Raw genomic sequence first — 18,843 nt, forward strand, 5'->3', positions numbered from 1 at the left:
GCGGTATAAGCTGGGTTCAGTCTTGCAGTCCTGCAAAATTCATTTCAGATTTCCTTTCCTTCCTTTCCTTTCCTTCCTTCCTTCCTTCCTTCTTTCTTTCTTTCTTTCCCTCCTTTCTTTGTTTCTCTTCCTTCCCTTCCCCTTCTCTTTTCTCTCTCTTTCACATCTGTCTCTTCTATATTTCATCTATGTACTATATCTCTACATCTTCTTACCTTCCTTCCCTTCCTTCCCTTCCTTCCCTTCCTTCTTTCTTTCTTTCTTTCCCTTCCCTTTCTTTCTCTTCCCCTTCTCTTCTCTCTCTCTTTTACCTCTCTCTTCTATATTTCATCTATATACTATATCTCTACCTCTTCTTACCTTCCTTCCCTTTCCCTTCCCTTCCCTTCCTTTCCTTTCCTTCCTTCCTTCCTTCCTTCCTTCCTTATTTCTTTCTTTCCCTTCCCTTCCCTCCCTTTACTTCCCTTCCTCTTCCCTCCCTCCCCTCCCCTCCCCTCCCCTTCCCTTCCCTTCCTTTCTCTTCCCTCCCTCCCCTCCTCTCCCTTTCCCTTCTCTTTTCTCTCTCTCTTTCACCTCTATCTCTTCTATATTTCATCTATATACTATATCTCTACCTCTTCTTACCTTCCTTCCCTTTCCCTTCCTTCCCTTCCTTCTTTCTTCCTTTCCTTTCCCTTCCTTTCTCTCCCCTTCCCTCCTCTCCCCTTCCTTTCCCTTCCCTTCCCCTTCTCTTCTCTCTCTCTTTCACCTCTATCTCTTCTATATTTCATCTATGTACTATATCTCTACCTGTTCTTACCTTCCTTCCCTTTCCCTTCCCTTCCTTTCCTTCCTTCCTTCTTTCTTTCTTTCCCTTCCCTTCCTTCTATTCCCTCCCCTCCCTTTCCCTTCCCTTCCTTTTCTTTCTCTTCCTTTCCCTCCTCTCCTCTCCCTTCCCCTTCTCTTTTCCTCTCTCTCTTTCACCTCTATCTCTTCTATATTTCATCTATGTACTATATCTTTACCTCTGCTTACCTTCCTTCCCTTTCCTTAACTTTTTCCCGTCTTTATTATTTTTTAAAATATCTTAAGGTGGCAAACACACCTAATACCCTCCTCTTCCTCCTGTTTTCCCTGCAAGGCCAACCCTGCGAGGTGGGATGGGCTGAGAGAGGGTGATCCGGCTGTCTTTCACGCCCAAGGTGAGATTACAACTCAGAGTCTCTTGGTTTTTAGGCTGATGCCTTAACTATTAGCACAAACTAAGTTTTGTTTGTTTGTCTGTTTTCTTTCTTTCTTTCCCTTCCTTCCTTCCCTTCATTCTCTTTCTTTCTTTCTCTTTGTTCTCTTTCATTCTTTATTTCCCTTCCTTTTCTTTCTTTCTTTCTCTTTCTTTTTTCTTTTTAGCCTGATGCACAAACTAAGTTTCTTTCTTTCTCTTTCTTTCTTTCCCTTCCGTTTCTCTTTCTTTCTTTCTTTCTTTCTTTTTTTCTTTCTCTTTCTTCCTTCCATCCATCCATCCTTCCTTCCCTTCCTGGTGCCTTAACCATTAGCACAAACTAAGTTTGTTTGTTTGTCTGTTTCCCTACTTTCTTTCTTTCTTTCCCTTCCTTCTCTTTCTTTCTTTCTTTCTTTCCCTTTGTTCTCTTTCATTCTTTTCCCTTCCTTTTCTTTTTTCTTTCTTTCTTTCTCTTTCTTTCTTTTTTCTTTTTAGCCTGATGCACAAACTAAGTTTCTTTCTTTGTCTTTCTTTCTTTCTTTCTTTCTCTTTCTTCCTTCTATCCATCCATCCTTCCTTCCCTTCCTGGTGCCTTAACCATTAGCACAAACTAAGTTGTTTGTTTGTCTGTTTTCTTTCTTTCTTTCTTTCTTTCTTTCTTTCTTTCTTTCCCTTCCTTCCCTTCCTTCTCTTTCTTTCTTTCCCTTTATTCTCTTCCATTCTTTTCCCTTCCTTTTCTTTCTTTCTTTCTTTCTTTCTTTCTTTCTTTCTCTTTCTTTCTTTTTTCTTTTTAGCCTGATGCACAAACTAAGTTTCTTTCTTTCTTTCCCTTCCATTTCTCTTTCTTTCTTTATTTCTCATTCTTCCATCCATCCGTCCTTCCTTCCCTTCCTGGTGCCTTAACCATTAGCACAAACTAAGTTAGTTTCATCTTTCTTTCTTTCTTTCTTTCTTTCTTTCTTTCTTTCTTTCTTTCTTTCTTTCTTTCTTTCTTTCCCTTCCTTCTCTCTCTCTCTCTCTCCCTTCCCTTCCCTCTTCTTCCTGCCCAGTCTCTCTGAAACATGTTTTTTCTAGAACCTCTGGGATTGGGAAGGACATAAAAACAGAATCAACAGACACCCCACCAGAAATCATGTTCTCGCCCCTCCACATATGCATCATTTTAAGCCAGAGCTGCAAGAAGCCACAACAACAGGAAGCAGTGGTTTATCATGCTAACTGATGATAAATACACTTAAAAACACAGACGATGGCTTCCTACAGCTTTCCTGAACCCAAGCCCCCTCCAGATGTGCGGACAAAGTGCGGCTACCGCTAAGGATTCTGGGAGCTGAAATCCACTTATCTGGATTGAGCAAGATTCCCTTAGGGCAGTGTTTGTCAACCTTGTCAACTTGAAGATGTCTGGACTTCAACTCCCAGAATTCCCCAGCCAGCATTCGCTGGCTGGGGAATTCTGGGAGTTGAAGTCCAGACATCTTCAAGTTGACAAGGTTGACAAACACTGCCTTAGGGAATCTGGGACGAGATCCAGGTGGTTGCACAACCTCTCCTCTTGTTGCATTCGTATTTTTTGAAGAGGGGTGGGCAATTTGGCTGCAGCATAACTACGAGATCTGAGAGGCAGAAAATCTCAGTCTGAACTGCTTCCAAATATCCCATCTGGAGCCAGGGGGGAAAAAAAATTAGTGTGTTTTGAGCAGCAGAGTGGGAGTATCCCAAACTGAAAAGACAGCTATTTGGGGCTGAAACCGAACATGCAGAAGTGCCCCTTTTGCATTTAAAATGGGATCTTTGCATCTGAGATAACTCCGGTCAAAACGCTTTGCAAAATGCTTCAACATCTTTTTTTGTCTTGTGGTGGCCAGTACGGGATGCAAATATTCCGAGTGCGGTTTCAAGGAATTCTCCTTGAAAATAAAAAAAAGAAGCCCAGTTCTCAAATCTCTTGGAAAAATCATTTTGAATTTGAATTTGAATTGAATTGATTAGGTTTCTATGCCGCCCAATCCCGAAGGACTCCGGGCGGCTTACAGAATAGAAAGAAATTAAAAGAACTTAAAAACAATAGGACACACAAAGTTAAAAAAGAACGCAACCAACACCCAATCAGAAGGCCTGACGGAAAAGCCAGGTTTTAATGGCTTTGCGAAAGGCCATGAGAGTGGGGATGGCCCGGATCTCTGGGGGCAGCTCATTCCATACAGCCGGAGCGGCAGCAGAGAAGGCCCCTACTCCTAGGCGCCGCCAGCCGGCATTGTCCCACTGAAGGCACCTGGAGAAGGCCCATCCTGTGTGATCTGGTTCCACCACAAAACCCCGGTAGACAAAAGCGCGCTCGACGAAAGCGCGTACGTGACGTCATCACAGCGCGACGAAAACATCACGCTGTGATCGATAAATGTAAAAATAAAGCGAAAACCTTACCCTAACCCTCCCAAACCTAACCCTAAACCTAACCCTAAACCTAACCCTTAACCTAACCCTAAATCTAATCCTAAACCTAACCGTTAACCTAACGCTAAACCTAACGCTAACCCTTAACCTAACGCTAAACGTAACCCTAACGCTCTAAACCTAACCCTAACCCTTAACCCTTAACCTAAACCTAACCCTAACCCTTACCTTTATGTGAATCGGCTTGCTTTAATTTTATTTTTATTTCAATTTTTAATTTTTTCCGTCGCGCTGTGATGACGTCAAATGCGTGCTTTCGTCAAGCGCGCTTTTGTGGACCGCGGTTTTGATGGGTCACAGTGTGATCTTATTGGTCTAAGGGAGGTATGTCAATTCATCAGTTCATCGGTTCTCCATTTCTGCTTCCCTTCCTTATAATTTTCGATTTGTGCAACCCACCTGGAGGAAGCTTTCATTGGGAAAAAGACGGACCGGCCTTAAGAGCTGGTTTCCACACACCTCTGAGTTTCTATTGTGGTCAGCTGAGGTTTAGCCTTTCATCTTGGTGGGAATCTAAGGTGCGATGCTTACTACATCAGCCGTGCAATGGTTTTGGCAATTTCAGAAGCCAAAAAGTGGGGGAATGTCTAGAGTCTAGACCGAATTTCCCAAGTAACATTCCCACCGCATCTAACGGGCTCACGCAACTTCCCCCAAGACTCACAAAGTGGCACCTGGGCGGTTCGTCGTTCCTGGTGACGCAGAAGAGAACGGCAGCCAAAGTAGCTCCAACCAGGACCACGAGACCCCAAACGGGGAAGACCCCCTGGAATTTGTAGAGACCATCTGCAACACAGATATTGGAAAACAGCTGTCATGTCACCCCCACTTGTCTTTCTGTTCACTGGACCAGACACGCCCAACTCCTGCGATGATTCTTCCTACGCTTTATGTGAATTGATTGTTTTAGATCACAAATTCCATTTCTACATTGAACAGTGTTGTGTTCTAGATGCCCAACGTGTTAAAAGTATAAACATCATCATAATCATTATAATCATGTACCTATAGGCATATACCAGTGGTGGGATTCAGCCGGTTCGCACCTATTCGGGAGAACCGGTTGGTAACTTTCTAAGTAGTTCAGAGAACCGATTGTTGGAAGAAATCTCCGTTTGTTTTTTTCCACTTTACAGGGCTAATCCTGTAAGGAAGGCAGGAAGGAAACATTCTAGTGTTGTTTCTAGCCTAATCTTTATTGACCTGCTTACAGAAACTGCCTCTCCGGTTGACCCTTATTATATTGGAACAGCTAAGGCGAAGCGCCCATCGACCTGAGTGACCTTGAGTTGGCCAAGCCCACCCAGTCACATGACCACCGAGCCCCACCTACCCAGATGGTCATTAGGGCAGAGAACCGGTTGTTAAATTATTTGAATCCCACCACTGGCATATATATGTGATCATATCAATCTTTGCTGAAAAGTATACTATCTTCCATTACAATATCAATTATAGAAGTCTCAAAATAATTACTAAGTATTTTTTTTTCTTTCTCCATCCGTCACATCAATCCACTCATCTAACTCCTGTATCTGTCAGCTAACGATTTGTAGAAAGGTTCCCATGTCACAAAATGTTCCAAATCTTATTTTCCTTTAATTTTTAAAGTTAACGCATCCATTTCTGCACTTCTCCAGAATTTTTTTTTTGATTATATTGTCATCCGTATGGGCAGGGCCGGATTGTCCTACAGGCTAACTAGGCGGAACCCGGTAGATTTGACGAACCGGTTCTACTGGATAGGTGCGAACTGTTGGGAACCCACCTCTGGATCGAACGCACTGCCTCCTGATTCTGAGGCGAGAACTCCAACTCTGGGCCACCGCACCCCTCAGCCATCTTTCCAATACACAGTGTCAAGGAAAGGTGGAAACTTACAGGTTCCAGATTTCAGGGCGAGAATGCAGATGAGGGGGCCGGTGACAAGGTGCAGACAGTTCAGAGGCCTTTTCCAGTTTTGGTCGTCCCGGTCAGGATCAACAATAGGTACAGTCAGTAAAAGGACCAATTCCACAGGAAGCTGTAAGGAGAAGGAACTATCAACAAATTGCCCAGACTAGAAATTGTTCTACACTTCTGCAGAAGGCAGGACTAGAACTCCCAGGCTCCTGGTTTCCGAACCTGACGCCTTAACCATTAGTTAGAGAGGGCCTTACTGGTAAGAAGGGGAAAAAATATGGAAGCTTTTCTGATTGAGGGGTTTGAGGTGCTCCCTTGGTTGTTTTCTTGCAGACGTTTCATTACCAAACTAGGTAACGGCGTCAGTGCTAGAAAGGAATGGGAGTTGCAGAAAGGAGAGATAGAAAGGGAAAGAGGTGGCGGTGGTGGTGGAGGAGGAGGAGAAGGAGGAGGATTGCTGGATCCTTAGTGCTCTCTGAGCTTGGTTATTTTCTTGGAGACGTTTCATTACCAAACTAGGTAACACCATCAGTGCTAGAAAGGAATGGGGGTTGCAGAAAGGAGAGATAGAAAGGGAAAGAGGTGGTGGTGGAGGAGGAGGAGGAGGAGGAGAAGGAGGATTGCTGGATCCTTAGTGCTCTCTGAGCTTGGTTGTTTTATTGGAGACATTTTATTACCAAACTAGGTAACGCCGTCAGTGCTAAAAAGGAATGGGGGTTGCAGAAAGGAGAGACAGAAAGGGAAAGAGGAGGAGGAAGATTGCTGGATCCTTGGTGCTCTCTGAGCTTGGTTGTTTTCTTGCAGACATTTCATTACCAAACTAGGTAACATCATCAGTGCTAGAAAGGAATGGGGGTTGCAGAAAGGAGAGATAGAAAGGGAAAGAGGTGGTGGTGGAGGAGGAGAAGGAGGAGGATTGCTGGATCCTTAGTGCTCTCTGAGCTTGGTTGTTTTATTGGAGACATTTCATTACCAAACTAGGTAACGCCGTCAGTGCTAGAAAGGAATGGGGGTTGCAGAAAGGAGAGACAGAAAGGGAAAGAGGAGGAGGAGGATTGCTGGATCCTTGGTGCTCTCTGAGCTTGGTTGTTTTCTTGCAGACATTTCATTACCAAACTAGGTAATGTCATCAGTGCTAGAAAGGAATGAGGGTTGCAGAAAGGAGAGATAGAAAGGGAAAGAGGTGATGGTGGTGGTGGAGGAGGAGGAGGAGGAGAAGGAGGAGGATTGCTGGATCCTTAGTGCTCTCTGAGCTTGGTTGTTTTATTGGAGACATTTTATTACCAATCTAGGTAACGCCACCAATGCCAGAAGGGAGTGAAGTTCATTTTCTGTTTCTACGCAAGCAGTTTCTCAATGAATCACCAGCTCAGACGATCAAACAGTATTAAACAATTAGCCTCATCAACCACTAAGAACGCTCCCAACGTCACCAAAAGAGCAAGGTGGAATTTGAACTCATGGTCTCTCGCTTTCTGTCTTGCTGCTTTAACCACTAGACCAAACTGGCCCTTTCCCAATGTCGCCTTTCCGTGCCTTTCGGATTGAGTCACAGCTTCACCACCAGAAATACGAAGGGGGCTTTGGCTCGATCTTGTAACTTTACACCTTGGAAACCACCAGTGTGTGAAACCGAAGGAGCTGCATTGGTTACCCACAAATGGGAAACGCCTGTTTTGCATGCCCGGTGTTGGCCCACCCCACCCCCCCACCCCCGTATTCCTCCTGTGTTTCTTCTAGAAGGAAGAGAAAGGAAAGTCACAAGCTTTTTTTTTTTTTGGCTTCAAGAAAGGACAATAACATAAAAACTTGTCGGTCTGGTGCATTGCCAGAGTTCAACAGGAACTCTCTAAATGTCCATTCAGCAGAAACTAGGTTGGATCTGGAATGAAAATTGATGGGAACAAACAGGAGAAAGAAAGAAAAAAATTCTCCTTTAGTTTTATGGTGGACAATTTGGAGTTTCTAAGCATTTTTTTTAATTGTTAATTTTATTTTTTATTTTATACACATAGGCACATCAACAGAAACAAACACACAACTTAAAAACAACATAGGAACAGTAAGTTCCATCGTATATCATACAGCAGTTCCGTATCGGTTTCTTTACAGTTAGTGTTTTCCCTTCTATACATTTCTATCTTGTATTCATGGTCTCCTTATTCGTTATCCATTTTTATGTAGAATTCTATATTTATTTATACTTAGCTACTTATGATCAAGTATTATTTACCTATATTGTGCTTTATATTTTTACTGTCATTTATTCTCTTACATACAGTTATAGGTATGCATTCACATAGTTATTCTTTTTCTTTGTCATTCTTATATTATTATTATTATTCCATTTAAAAGGTTATAAGGTATAATTTGGAATGCATTATACCTTGTAAAGATACAAGCAACATAGCTAATCATAAGTGGGGAGGGATAGATACTAGGACGGATGAGGATAATAGTAATACAGCCTTAGTAAATTATTGGCAGTGTTGTGGGAATTAGTTGTTTAGCAGAGTGATGGCATTCGGGGGGGGGGGGGATTGTGGACATAGCACAACAAGAAGAAGAAGACTGATGCAGTTTAGAAGAGCCAGAAGCTTTTAGATGTTCCTTGAGAAGAGACTGCATCATTTAGCTTGAAGGTTTATTATCTATCTATCTATCTATCTATCTATCTATCTATCTATCTATCTATCTATCTATCTATCATCTATCTATCTATCTATCTATCTATCTATCTATCTATCTATCTATCTATCTATCTATCTATCTATAGGTTCACCAACAAATGCGCGCTCGACAAAAGCGCGCCGACAAAACCGCAGGGAGAAAAGAGCGAGGTCGAAATTGCACCCACAGAAGCGTGCCGATAAATGCGTGCCGACGAAAGCGCGCCATCAAGAAACAACGCGATAACAACATAAGAACGCTAACCTTAACCCTAACCCTAACCCTAACCCTTACCTTAACCCTAATCGCGCTTTCGTCGGTGCGCATTTATCGGCGCGCTTCTGTGGGCACGATTTCGACCTCGCTCTTTTCTCGCCGCGGTTTTGTCGGCACGCTTTTGTCAGGCGCACATTTGACAGGTCACGCTATCTATCAACATGTGTGTGTGTATGTGTGTGTTCCAACGCCTGGAGGAATTCCAACCAAATTTGGTACACAGATGACTTAATCTCTGGAGACAAATACTGTGGGGGGTAGGACACCCCTAACATTCCTCGTGGCTGTGTGTCCTGTTAAGATACAACCTGTTGTGCCTTAAGATGGCTTCTACTGTACTGCCGTAAAATGGATTCTACTGTGCAATGCAGTGGAGTTGCCATGGTAACAGCTTCACAGTACTCCACAGTGGGGCTCTGGTAAGGGGGAAAATCCAACATTATAAATTATGTTTGGTCTGGACATTCCCCCCCTGTAAATAATACCCAGGCAATGGCTATCGGCTAATTTTTTTTAATAAGAAAGACGTAGCTCTCACCTTGCACGCCTTGAGCAGTTTCCAGTAGCAGGGTTTCCTCCTCCACTTCCTGTAATCCAGAGGGTTGATGGACTGAGTCAGAATCTGAAATGTGGTCTCCTCCGTGGGCAACAACGGTTGATATTCTTCCTCTGCACAAGGGAAAAGGAACAAGAAGCTATAAAGATGGTCAGAAATCAAGATGTCTATTATTCTACTATGCATTTGCTATGGTGGGAAAATGGGAGCAGGGATTGTATGGAGTTAAATGCTATGTAGCCATAACAACATTCTTTCTAGAAAGCCAAGGTCATCCTTTGTCTTTGCACCTCTGCACCTGACCGGAACTGGATAGGGGGAACTGCCAGCATAGCAGTGGGAGATTGGACCATGGGATGGACTTGTGGGTGTGGGGGCAAGATCTTGAACTTTCAACTCAGTGGGGAAAACCGGGAAGCTTTCAGATTCGGGTTTTCCCACATGTGCCAACATGGCTCTCTTTTTTTTTAAAAAAAAAAATTTATTTTCAAAACAAACATACAAATCCTCCTTCTTTACATACTGTAGAAAGCGTATCAGTTGGTTTACAAAAGGCTTTTGTGCATCTCTTCCACCGTCATCAAATATAGTTCATATTAACTCTAATATCTTAACTCGGATATTTATTATATTACCATCATCATACCTCTATTTTTATTTGACTATGATTATTTAAATGTCCTTCATCATAAAATATACCAAGATTTAATACATAACCACCTACTGGCATTTCATTTATTTATTTATAAAATCCTCCGGTAACATTAAATCCTCATATCCTATTCTAGCTAAACATCCATAATATTTAATACCACAATTTTCTAATCCTCCTTTCCAAATCCCCGTTTACCATTTACATACAATTCCCTTATACCATACCCATTCATGTATATAATTTATTATCATTATCCTTTCTTTCTTTAACTATATCCTATATCATAACGTTTTCCCCCTAATAATTAAAACTTAGCTGTGTCTAATTTTGTTCTTTTTTTATTGTTATTATTATTAATCCCAACATGGCTCTCTTAATGAATTGGAACGTTGATCAATACTTTGCCTTGGACTCTGATTTAATTTTGGATGCTGTTTTGAACCCTGACATCTGTGTGCTTAGAAAATGGAGAATGCCTTACCCCCATTCACATTCGCACTGTCACCCTCTTCGGAATCCGTTGAAAGCTCTGGAGAGAGAGAGAGAGAGACAAAGAGGAAACACGTTTGTGGTATACTGCAAATCTTGAGCTTCAGTTTGTCTAGCACAATTTGCTCCGGCCTGTCCGATAGGCAAGATTCATCATCTTCTTTTAATGACCCCATAATCCCTGGCGGGGGTGGAGTCTGGGCAATGGAGCTGAGTGTTTACTGGCCAGATGCACTCCCTGTTGCCAATGAGGAGTTATATTCATCAGAGATATTCTCAATGTGCCCGGAGAGAGAAATATCTACCTCTACCTGATTGTGAGGTGAGAGTTTTCACCTCTAAGCCACCACATCCCTCATCTCAGATAGGCAAGAGTGTCCTCTAGTTATTTCCTAGCAGTCCACTTTCTACCAGTAGTTGCCACTAACTAAATTCCGGTCCTTCTCCATCCAAAAGACAAAACTTTCTTGTAGGATCCTCATACGAATGCTGAAGCCAACTCACATCTTCTCTGACCCTTTGGCCATGTTGATTTGCAGCTCATGGGAACTGGAGTATGGAACATCTGTGGAGTCCACCCATACTCCATCTCTGGCCTATAGGTACACCGCCCCTCACCTGGTTCTGGATGGCTGGGTGGGGCAAATCTCTCCCTGCGCTGTCTCTTGTGGAGCCAAGTGGAGACCACTACAGTCAAGACGTAGAAGATGTAAAGTCCAAGGAAACCTGTGAACGAGAGTAGTTGACGTTGTCTTCTCTGCTCATCAGACCTTCCGCAGTTCGTGTACAAGTTATGCGTTTACTTCACATACATTAAATCAACTTCAAAGACATTAAAAAGAACGTGGCTAATGAGTCTCCATTGTAAGAAAAGAAACCGGGTTGTAGTAAAAGCATTGCATGATGTTGTATTCTACCTACTTGTGTTGGTCAAAAGTCATTGCTCTACACACTCTTGAATACTGTTGGGTCATTTCTATTTTTCTATGAACAGGATGCCACTTTTTGGAGTGGAACAACGTAGGAATATAAAGAAATGAAACAGATATGAGAGGAGGCTGAGCAGTTGGGGATCTACTCAGTAGCTTCCACAATTCATTTTGAATCAATAAATTTGTTATATTCTATTCATTCTATTCTTACTCTTATTCTTGTTCTATTTTTGTTCTATTCTGCTCTGCTCTATTCTATTCTATTCTTATTCGTTATCTTTTTGTTCTATTATGCTCTGCTCTGCACTGCTCTATTCTATTCTATTCTTATTCTTGTTATATTTTTGTTTTATTCTGCTCTGCTCTGCTCTGTTCTGTTCTATTCTATTCTTATTCTTACTCTTGTTATATTTTTGTTCGGCTTTGCTCTGCTCTATTCTAGTCTATTCTTATTCTTGTTCCATTTTTGTTCTATTCTGCTCTGCTCTATTCTATTCTTATTCTTACTCTTGTTATATTTTTGTTCGGCTCTGCTCTGCTCTGCTCTATTCTAGTCTATTCTTATTCTTGTTCCATTTTTGTTCTATTCTGCTCTGCTCTATTCTATTCTTATTCTTACTCTTGTTATATTTTTGTTCGGCTCTGCTCTGCTCTATTCTATTCTATTCTATTCTTATTCTTGTTCCATTTTTGTTCTATTCTGCTCTGCTCTATTCTATTCTTATTCTTATTCTTGTTATATTTTTGTTCTGCTCTGCTCTGCACTGCTCTATTCTATTCTAATTTTTGTTCTATTCTGCTCTGCTCTGCTCTATTCTATTCTTATTCTTGTTCTATTCTTGTTCTATTCTGCCCTGCTCTATTCTATTCTTATTCTTATTCTTGTTATATTTTTGTTCTGCTCTGCTCTGCACTGCTCTATTCTATTCTAATTTTTGTTCTATTCTGCTCTGCTCTATTCTATTCTTATTCTTGTTCTATTCTTGTTCTATTCTGCTCTGCTCTATTCTATTTATTCTTATTCTTGTTATATTTTTGTTCTATTAGGCTCTGCTCTGCGCTGCTCTATTCTATTCTAATTTTTGTTCTGCTCTGCTCTGCTCTATTCTTATTTTTGTTCTATTCTTGTTCTATTCTGCTCCGCTCTGTTCTGTTCTATTCTAAATTGCCAAGGTTGGAGAACACTGCTCTGGAGAGAAGTATTGGAGGCTTCATAAGAAACTCATTTGGCAGCTCAACTCAGCTACTCAACCCTGGTCCCTTGAACCAATCACAAATAGGCATCGGCTACAATTCTGTTGGAATGAAGAGGTGGCACGACCCTGTTCCCAGAAGACAGAACCTGAAGATGGATTGTCTTACCTCCCAACAAGGATTTTTTTAAGGCCCCCCTTTGCCTCCCAATACCTACTCAGAGCTTCTGCCAAGGTGACCTGTTCAAAATAGAGAGCCACAAACGTCAGGAACACTGCGATCATGTAGAAGATGGCATCCCGCAGGAAGGGGCGAGAGGCGGCGGTGAAAGGCCTCACGAGGGCTATGCCACCGGCGACTACCGTGGTGACGAAGATGCCAGCACCTAGTTGAAAATAAAAATAAAAAGAGGAAGCAGCTGGAGGGTCTTTCCTCTTTCTTTCACTCAGCCATATGTACTCTGATGGGAGGTGAGAATGGCCTGGGGAGATGGGGGAGGAAGACCTTCCACTGAGATAAGTGCCTTATAAAATAAGGAAGTGGAGAACGAGCTCAGGTGTGTGTGTGTGTTTGTGTGTGTGTGTGTGTGTGTGAGAGAGAGAGAGAGAGAGAGAGAAAGAGAGAATCTGGAGGCAGATGGGGAGAGAGGCAGATAGATGGGAGGTAGAGACATAGAGATAGCTAGATAGATAGCTAGCTAGCTAGCTAGCTAGCTAGATAGATAGATAGATAGATAGATAAATAGATAGATAGATAGAAAGAATCAAGAGGCAGATGGGGAGAGAGGCAGAGATAGATAGGTAGGTAGGTAGGTAGGTAGGTAGGTAGGTAGGTAGACAGACAGACAGACAGACAGACAGACAGACAGAAAGAAAGAAAGAAAGAAAGAAAGAAAGAAAGAAAGAAAGAAAGAAAGAAAGAAAGAAAGAAAGAAAGAAAGAATCAGGAGGCAGACTGGGAGAGTGGCAGATAGATAGATAGATAGATAGAAATAGATGATAGATAGATAGATAGATAGATAGATAGATAGATAGATAGATAGATAGAGAGAGAGAGAGAGAGAGAGAGAGGTAGGTAGGTAGGTAGGTAGGTAGGTAGGTAGGTAGGTAGGTAGATAGATAGATAGATAGATAGATAGATAGATAGATAGATAGATAGATAGATAGAAAGAATCAAGAGGCAGATGGGGAGAGAGGCAGATATAGATAGATAGATAGATAGATAGATAGATAGATAGATAGATAGACAGACAGACAGACAGACAGACAGACAGAAAGAGAAAGAAAGAATGAATCAGGAGGCAGACTGGGAGAGTGGCAGATAGATAGATTGATTGATAGATGGATGGATGGATGGATGGATGGATGGATGGGTGGGTGGGTGGTGGATGGGTGGCCAGATGGATGTGGATGTAGATATGTAGATAGATAGATAGATAGATAGATAGATAGATAGATAGATAGATAGATAGATAGATAGATAGATAGATGGATGCATATAACGTTTATACGTGTATTATATATGTTTATAGGTAGATATATACTTTCTTTTGAGAGCACACAACAGAATTTCATTCTTAATGTGGGCCAGTGTGCTCACAGTTTAAAAAAAAAAACAATAAATATTATCTCTAAGGGCATACAGCAAGGTATGTTGTGCCATGCATTGGATTAAGCTACTTACTTGACTTAGCATAATGGACTGAACCCAAGCCTTGCACCCTGCCAATCTGAGCACCTAAATCAACTGTAGCTTATCTAATCAATCATCGTGTAGGAGAAAGGGAGCAGAGCCAGGGGGGCAGAATTAAGTGAGTCATTGGCCTAGAATCATTACATTCCCACAAAATCTCTAACTCCAACCTCCCCTTGAATTTCATTGACTCGTATCTCCCGCCAATTCAGCATTGAAGTCAGTGGACTAGGTTCTTGGGTTCAGCCTTGAGCAACGCATCTTCTTGACTCCAACTTAAGATCCGGTCCCCATTCTTCGCGTGTGACAGAGAGTTCAAGCACATCTTGGCTTGAGACAGGAACACAAACCCAGCCATTTCCTTTGCCATTCTTACCAAAGAGAGCTCCAATGGCTAGTCCAGCCGTCCGGGGATCAGAGAACGCGACCACCGCGCTGAAGATGTCAGGTGCTCCATTTCCGAAAGCCAGAAAAGTGACACCATGGAGGAAGGGCTAAGGAAAGAAGATCCACCACCACGGATGATCTGTTGAGGAGTGGGCTTCATTCCATTATTCTGCTGGCCTGTATCCTGTATACCCAATGCCAGCTAAGTCAGGGAGAGATTTTCCTGCCATAAAGCTGATTAGGATATGGAATAATAAGGTTGGAAAGGACCTCGGAGGTCTTCTAGCCCAACCCTTTGCTAGAGCAGGAGACCCTATGGACAAATTAACCTAATTTTGCGAAGCTTCTTCTCCAGTAACATTGTATTGCTAACTAGGGCATACAAAACCTTTGCCAGACCAATTCTCGAATACAGCTCGTCTGCCTGATATCCACACTGTAATTTGGACATTAATACAATTGATCAGGTCCAGAGGTATTTCACGAGAAGAGTCCTCCACTCCTCTGCTCACAATAGAATCCCTGATGCCACCAGGCTTGAAATTTTGGACTTGGACAACCTAGAACTACGCTGACTAAGGTTTGACCTACACAGAATTGTCTGCTACAACGTCCTACCTGTCAACGACGACTTCAGCTTCAACCTCAATAACACTCGGGCAAACAATCGATACAAACTCAAGAGCAACTACTCCAAACTCGATTGCAGAAAACACAACTTCAGCACCAGAGTGGTCAACGTCTGGAATGCTCTAGCCCAGTGGTTCCCAAACTTGGCAACTTTAAGACTTGTGGACTTCAACTCCCAGAATTCTCCAGCCAGCTCTGCAGAGCTGGCTGGAGAATTCTGGGAGTTGAAGTCCACAAGTCTTAAAGTTGCCAAGTTTGGGAACCTCTACCCGACTCCGTTGTTGCATCCTCAAACCCCCACAACTTCAATCTTAAATTGTCAACCGTGGACCTCACCCCATTGCTAAGAGGTCCGTAAAGGGGGCGTGCATAAGTGCACCAGTGTGCCTTCCGTCCCTGTCCTACTGTCCCCATTCATTTCTTTCATTCATGTCCATGTTTATTATATTTATACCTGCTAACTTGTACATGTTTGACAAATTAATAAATACAAACACAAATAGCTATCTAGTCTCTTCTTGGAAACCTCCCGTGTTGAAGCACCCACAATTTCCAAAGGCAAGTCGTTCCACTGATTGTTTTCACCGTCAGAATTGACATATGGTTTTCTTTGGAGGGGAAAAAAAAACTACCCTATTTTTCAGACTATAAGATGCACCGGTGTATAAGACGCACCAAGATTTCGAAGAGGCAAGTAAGAAAAAAAACCTTTTTTGTCCTTCCCGACCTCCAGGAGCATTCTGCAGGCTTTAGCAGGGGTGGAGGAAGGCAAAAATGCCCGTTTTTGCAAAAAACAGGTGGAAAACGGACCATTTTTTGCAAAAACGTAGGCGTTTTTGCCTTCCCCCAGCCCTGCTGAAGCCTGCAGACTGCTGCTTGGGGGGGGAGACAAAAAAACCTCCATTTTTTGCAAAAAACGGCCTGCTTTTCGCAATAAAGGGATGAGGGGCGGGGCTTCGGGAGGCCAAAAAATGGCTGTATTCAGTGTATAAGATGCACCAAAATTTCCATGCTCTTTTATGGGGGGGCAAAGGTGCGTCTTATACTCCGAAAAATATGGTAGCTTCTTTCATGCTATATTTGTCCTTTGAGGTCTTCTCAAACATCTCATGATGATGATTCTCATCATTCTCATCATCCCCGACCGCTTCATTCAAAGTGGTTTCTTTTTCATTGCTATTCCAACATGGTCAACGGAAAGGCTTCAACATTTTCATCCACCCTTCTGACTGTACCCAAATTCCCTCCCGCCCCCGACTCTTTTCCACCTTCTGCATTTTATAGGTTAACGTCCTTCTGGGACCTTCTCTTCCACACCCGCTTTGTTTTCCGCTTCCCCAAAGGACAGGAGGGAGGGTCCCACGAAAGGATACTGCCACGTTATGCGCCAGCCGCAACTTGGTGGAAATGGCCGATAAGTTAGGACAGAAGCTAGAAGGAGAAAGAAAGAGAACGATTAAACATTTCTGAAATGCTACTTCCCTTCTCACTGCTGCCCCTCTCCTGCAGTTAAAGACTAACAGAATAACAGAGTTGGGAGGGACCTTGGAGGTCTTCTAGTCCAACCCCCTGCCTAGGCAGGAAACCCTATACTGTTTCAGACAAATGGCTATCCAACATCTTCTTAAAGACTTCCAGTGTTGGGGCATTCCCAACTTCTGGAGGCAACTTCTGTTCCACTGATTAATTGTTCTAACTCTCAGGAAATTTCTCCTCAGTTCTAAATTGCTTCTCTCCTTGATTAGATTCCACCCATTGCTTCCTGTCCTGCCTTCCGGGTGCTTTGGGGAATAGCTTGACTCCCTCTTCTTTGGGGCAGCCCCTCATGTATTAGAACACCGCTGTCGTGTCACCCCTACTCCTTCTTTTCGTTAAACTAGACATACCCAGTTCCTGTTCTTCGTATGTATTTACACTATGTGTTTTTAGACTATTTTCATGTTTTTAGGCTGTGGCTTCCCTCCACAGACAAGAAAGTTTGTTTACGATAAGCTCAGCAGGAACTCAAGGACTTTAGAATTTTCAATCTTCTCTTTGTTTGTCCTGCAGTTAGAATTGTGGTCACCCTGAGTCACCTTGTAGAGGACATAGGCAGCATAAAAATACGACGACGACGATGATGACGATGATGACGATGATGACGATGATGATGATGATGATGATGATAATAATAATGGCACTTGACACCATGCCCAAGAATTTGATAAGATACACCAACAAATTGCAGCTTCCTGCAATAACCCCAGCGGAACTGCAAAAAACTGCGCTGCTCAGAACATCTTATATTTTAAGAAGGTCCTTGGTTGATACCCTGGATGCTGGCAGCAAACCGTATCAACCATCAGCACCAGTCACTGGTATTTGTGATGCGTTTTTGAATGTTCAGTTGGCTGAGTTTCATGTTTAATGAATAAAGTATGTAATAATAATAGGAGGAAGAGGAAGAAGAAGAAGAAGGAGGAGGAGGAGGAGGAGGAGGAGGAGGAAGGAGGAGGATGAGGAAGAAGAAGGAAGAAGGAGGAGGAGGAGGAGGAAGAAGAAGAAGAAGATGAAGAAGCAGGAAGGAGGAGGAGGAGGAAGAAGAAGGAAGAAGGAGGAGGAAGGAGGAGGAGGAGGAGGAGAAGAAGAAGAAAGAAGAAGGAGGAGGAGGAAAAAGAAGGTAGAAGGAGGTGGAGGAGGAGGAGGAGGAGGAAGAAGAAGAAGAAGAAGAAGAAGAAGAAGAAGAAGAAGGAAGGAGCAGGAGGAGGAAGAAGAAGGAAGAAGGAGGAGGAGGAAGAAGAAGATGATGAAGAAGCAGGAAGGAGGAGGAGGAAGAAGAAGGAAGAAGGAGGAGGAGGAAGAAGGAGGAGGAGGTGGAGGAGGAAGAAGAAGGAAGAAGGAGGAGGAAGAAGGAGGAGGAAGAAGGAGGAGGAGGAAGAAGAAGAAGAAGAAGAAGAAGAAGAAGAAGAAGAAGAAGAAGAAGAAGAAGAAGAAGAAGAAGAAGAAGAAAGGAGCAGGAGGAGGAAGAAGAAGGAAGAAGGAGGAGGAGGAAGAAGATGATGAAGAAGCAGGAAGGAGGAGGAGGAGGAAGAAGAAGGAAGAAGGAGGAGGAGGAAGAAGGAGGAGGAGGTGGAGGAGGAAGAAGAAGAAGGAAGAAGGAGGAGGAAGAAGGAGGAGGAAGAAGGAGGAGGAGGAGGAGGAAGAGGAAGAGGAAGAAGAAGAAGAAGAAGAAGAAGAAGAAGAAGAAGAAGAAGAAGAAGAAGAAGAAGAAGAATTAGAAGCTGCTGCTGCTAATATGTTGGACATATTGATGGTTGGAGTAGATGGCCTACAAGGTCCCTTCCAACTCTGTTAATCTGTTAATGTTGTTTTTCACACTCTACCACTCCTCCTACAATCATCTGGACACAGCATGTGTCTGTGAATCTCAGAATGGTCAATCAAGGTTTGGTACGTTGTGTGAGCCCAGCCACTGATGGACCCAACCCCAGATGGCCCATCCAATTTGGTGGCTGTGGATTAAAGGCTCATCTTGATCAGGTTACTACCAGATTCAGCAATAGGACTGGGTTCCCACAATAACACTGTTCTGACCCAGCTCCCCAAACACGGCAAACCCTCTGAAGTTAGCTCAAAGATTCCTTTATTCCGAGCACCGGCAGCCCCAGCAAAAACTTTCTCTCGCACCGCAGGCTAACAAGTCCGTCCATCCCGAAGAAGAATAGTTGTCTGCCACTTCTATTCATCTCCGCCCCCTGCCTTTTATCTCCAGAGCTAGAGTGGGGCTTCGCTAGCAGTGATGGCTCTTCCGTCCCAAGGACTGGCC

The 18,843-nt window shown here is 43.0% G+C and overlaps 1 protein-coding gene across 1 annotated transcript in view; it reads right to left on the reverse strand.

Moving 5' to 3' along the window:
- SLC8B1 (solute carrier family 8 member B1) overlaps positions 1-18,843 on the reverse strand; it is a 51,348-nt gene that overhangs the window by 19,087 nt on the left and 13,418 nt on the right. The window contains exons 5-12 of the mRNA XM_087705661.1: positions 16,412-16,469; positions 14,398-14,515; positions 12,547-12,714; positions 10,822-10,929; positions 10,196-10,243; positions 9,042-9,172; positions 5,537-5,678; positions 4,320-4,441 (exon numbers count right to left, since the gene is read on the reverse strand). Coding sequence (XP_087561787.1) covers positions 4,320-4,441; positions 5,537-5,678; positions 9,042-9,172; positions 10,196-10,243; positions 10,822-10,929; positions 12,547-12,714; positions 14,398-14,515; positions 16,412-16,469 — 895 coding nt within the window. The remainder of the gene's footprint in view (positions 1-4,319; positions 4,442-5,536; positions 5,679-9,041; positions 9,173-10,195; positions 10,244-10,821; positions 10,930-12,546; positions 12,715-14,397; positions 14,516-16,411; positions 16,470-18,843) is intronic.

This window comes from Thamnophis sirtalis, unplaced genomic scaffold, assembly GCF_051295495.1.
Source record: "Thamnophis sirtalis isolate CommonGarterSnake01/CBP01778 unplaced genomic scaffold, rThaSir2_p1.2 scaffold_2, whole genome shotgun sequence".
NCBI lineage: Eukaryota > Metazoa > Chordata > Lepidosauria > Squamata > Natricidae > Thamnophis > Thamnophis sirtalis.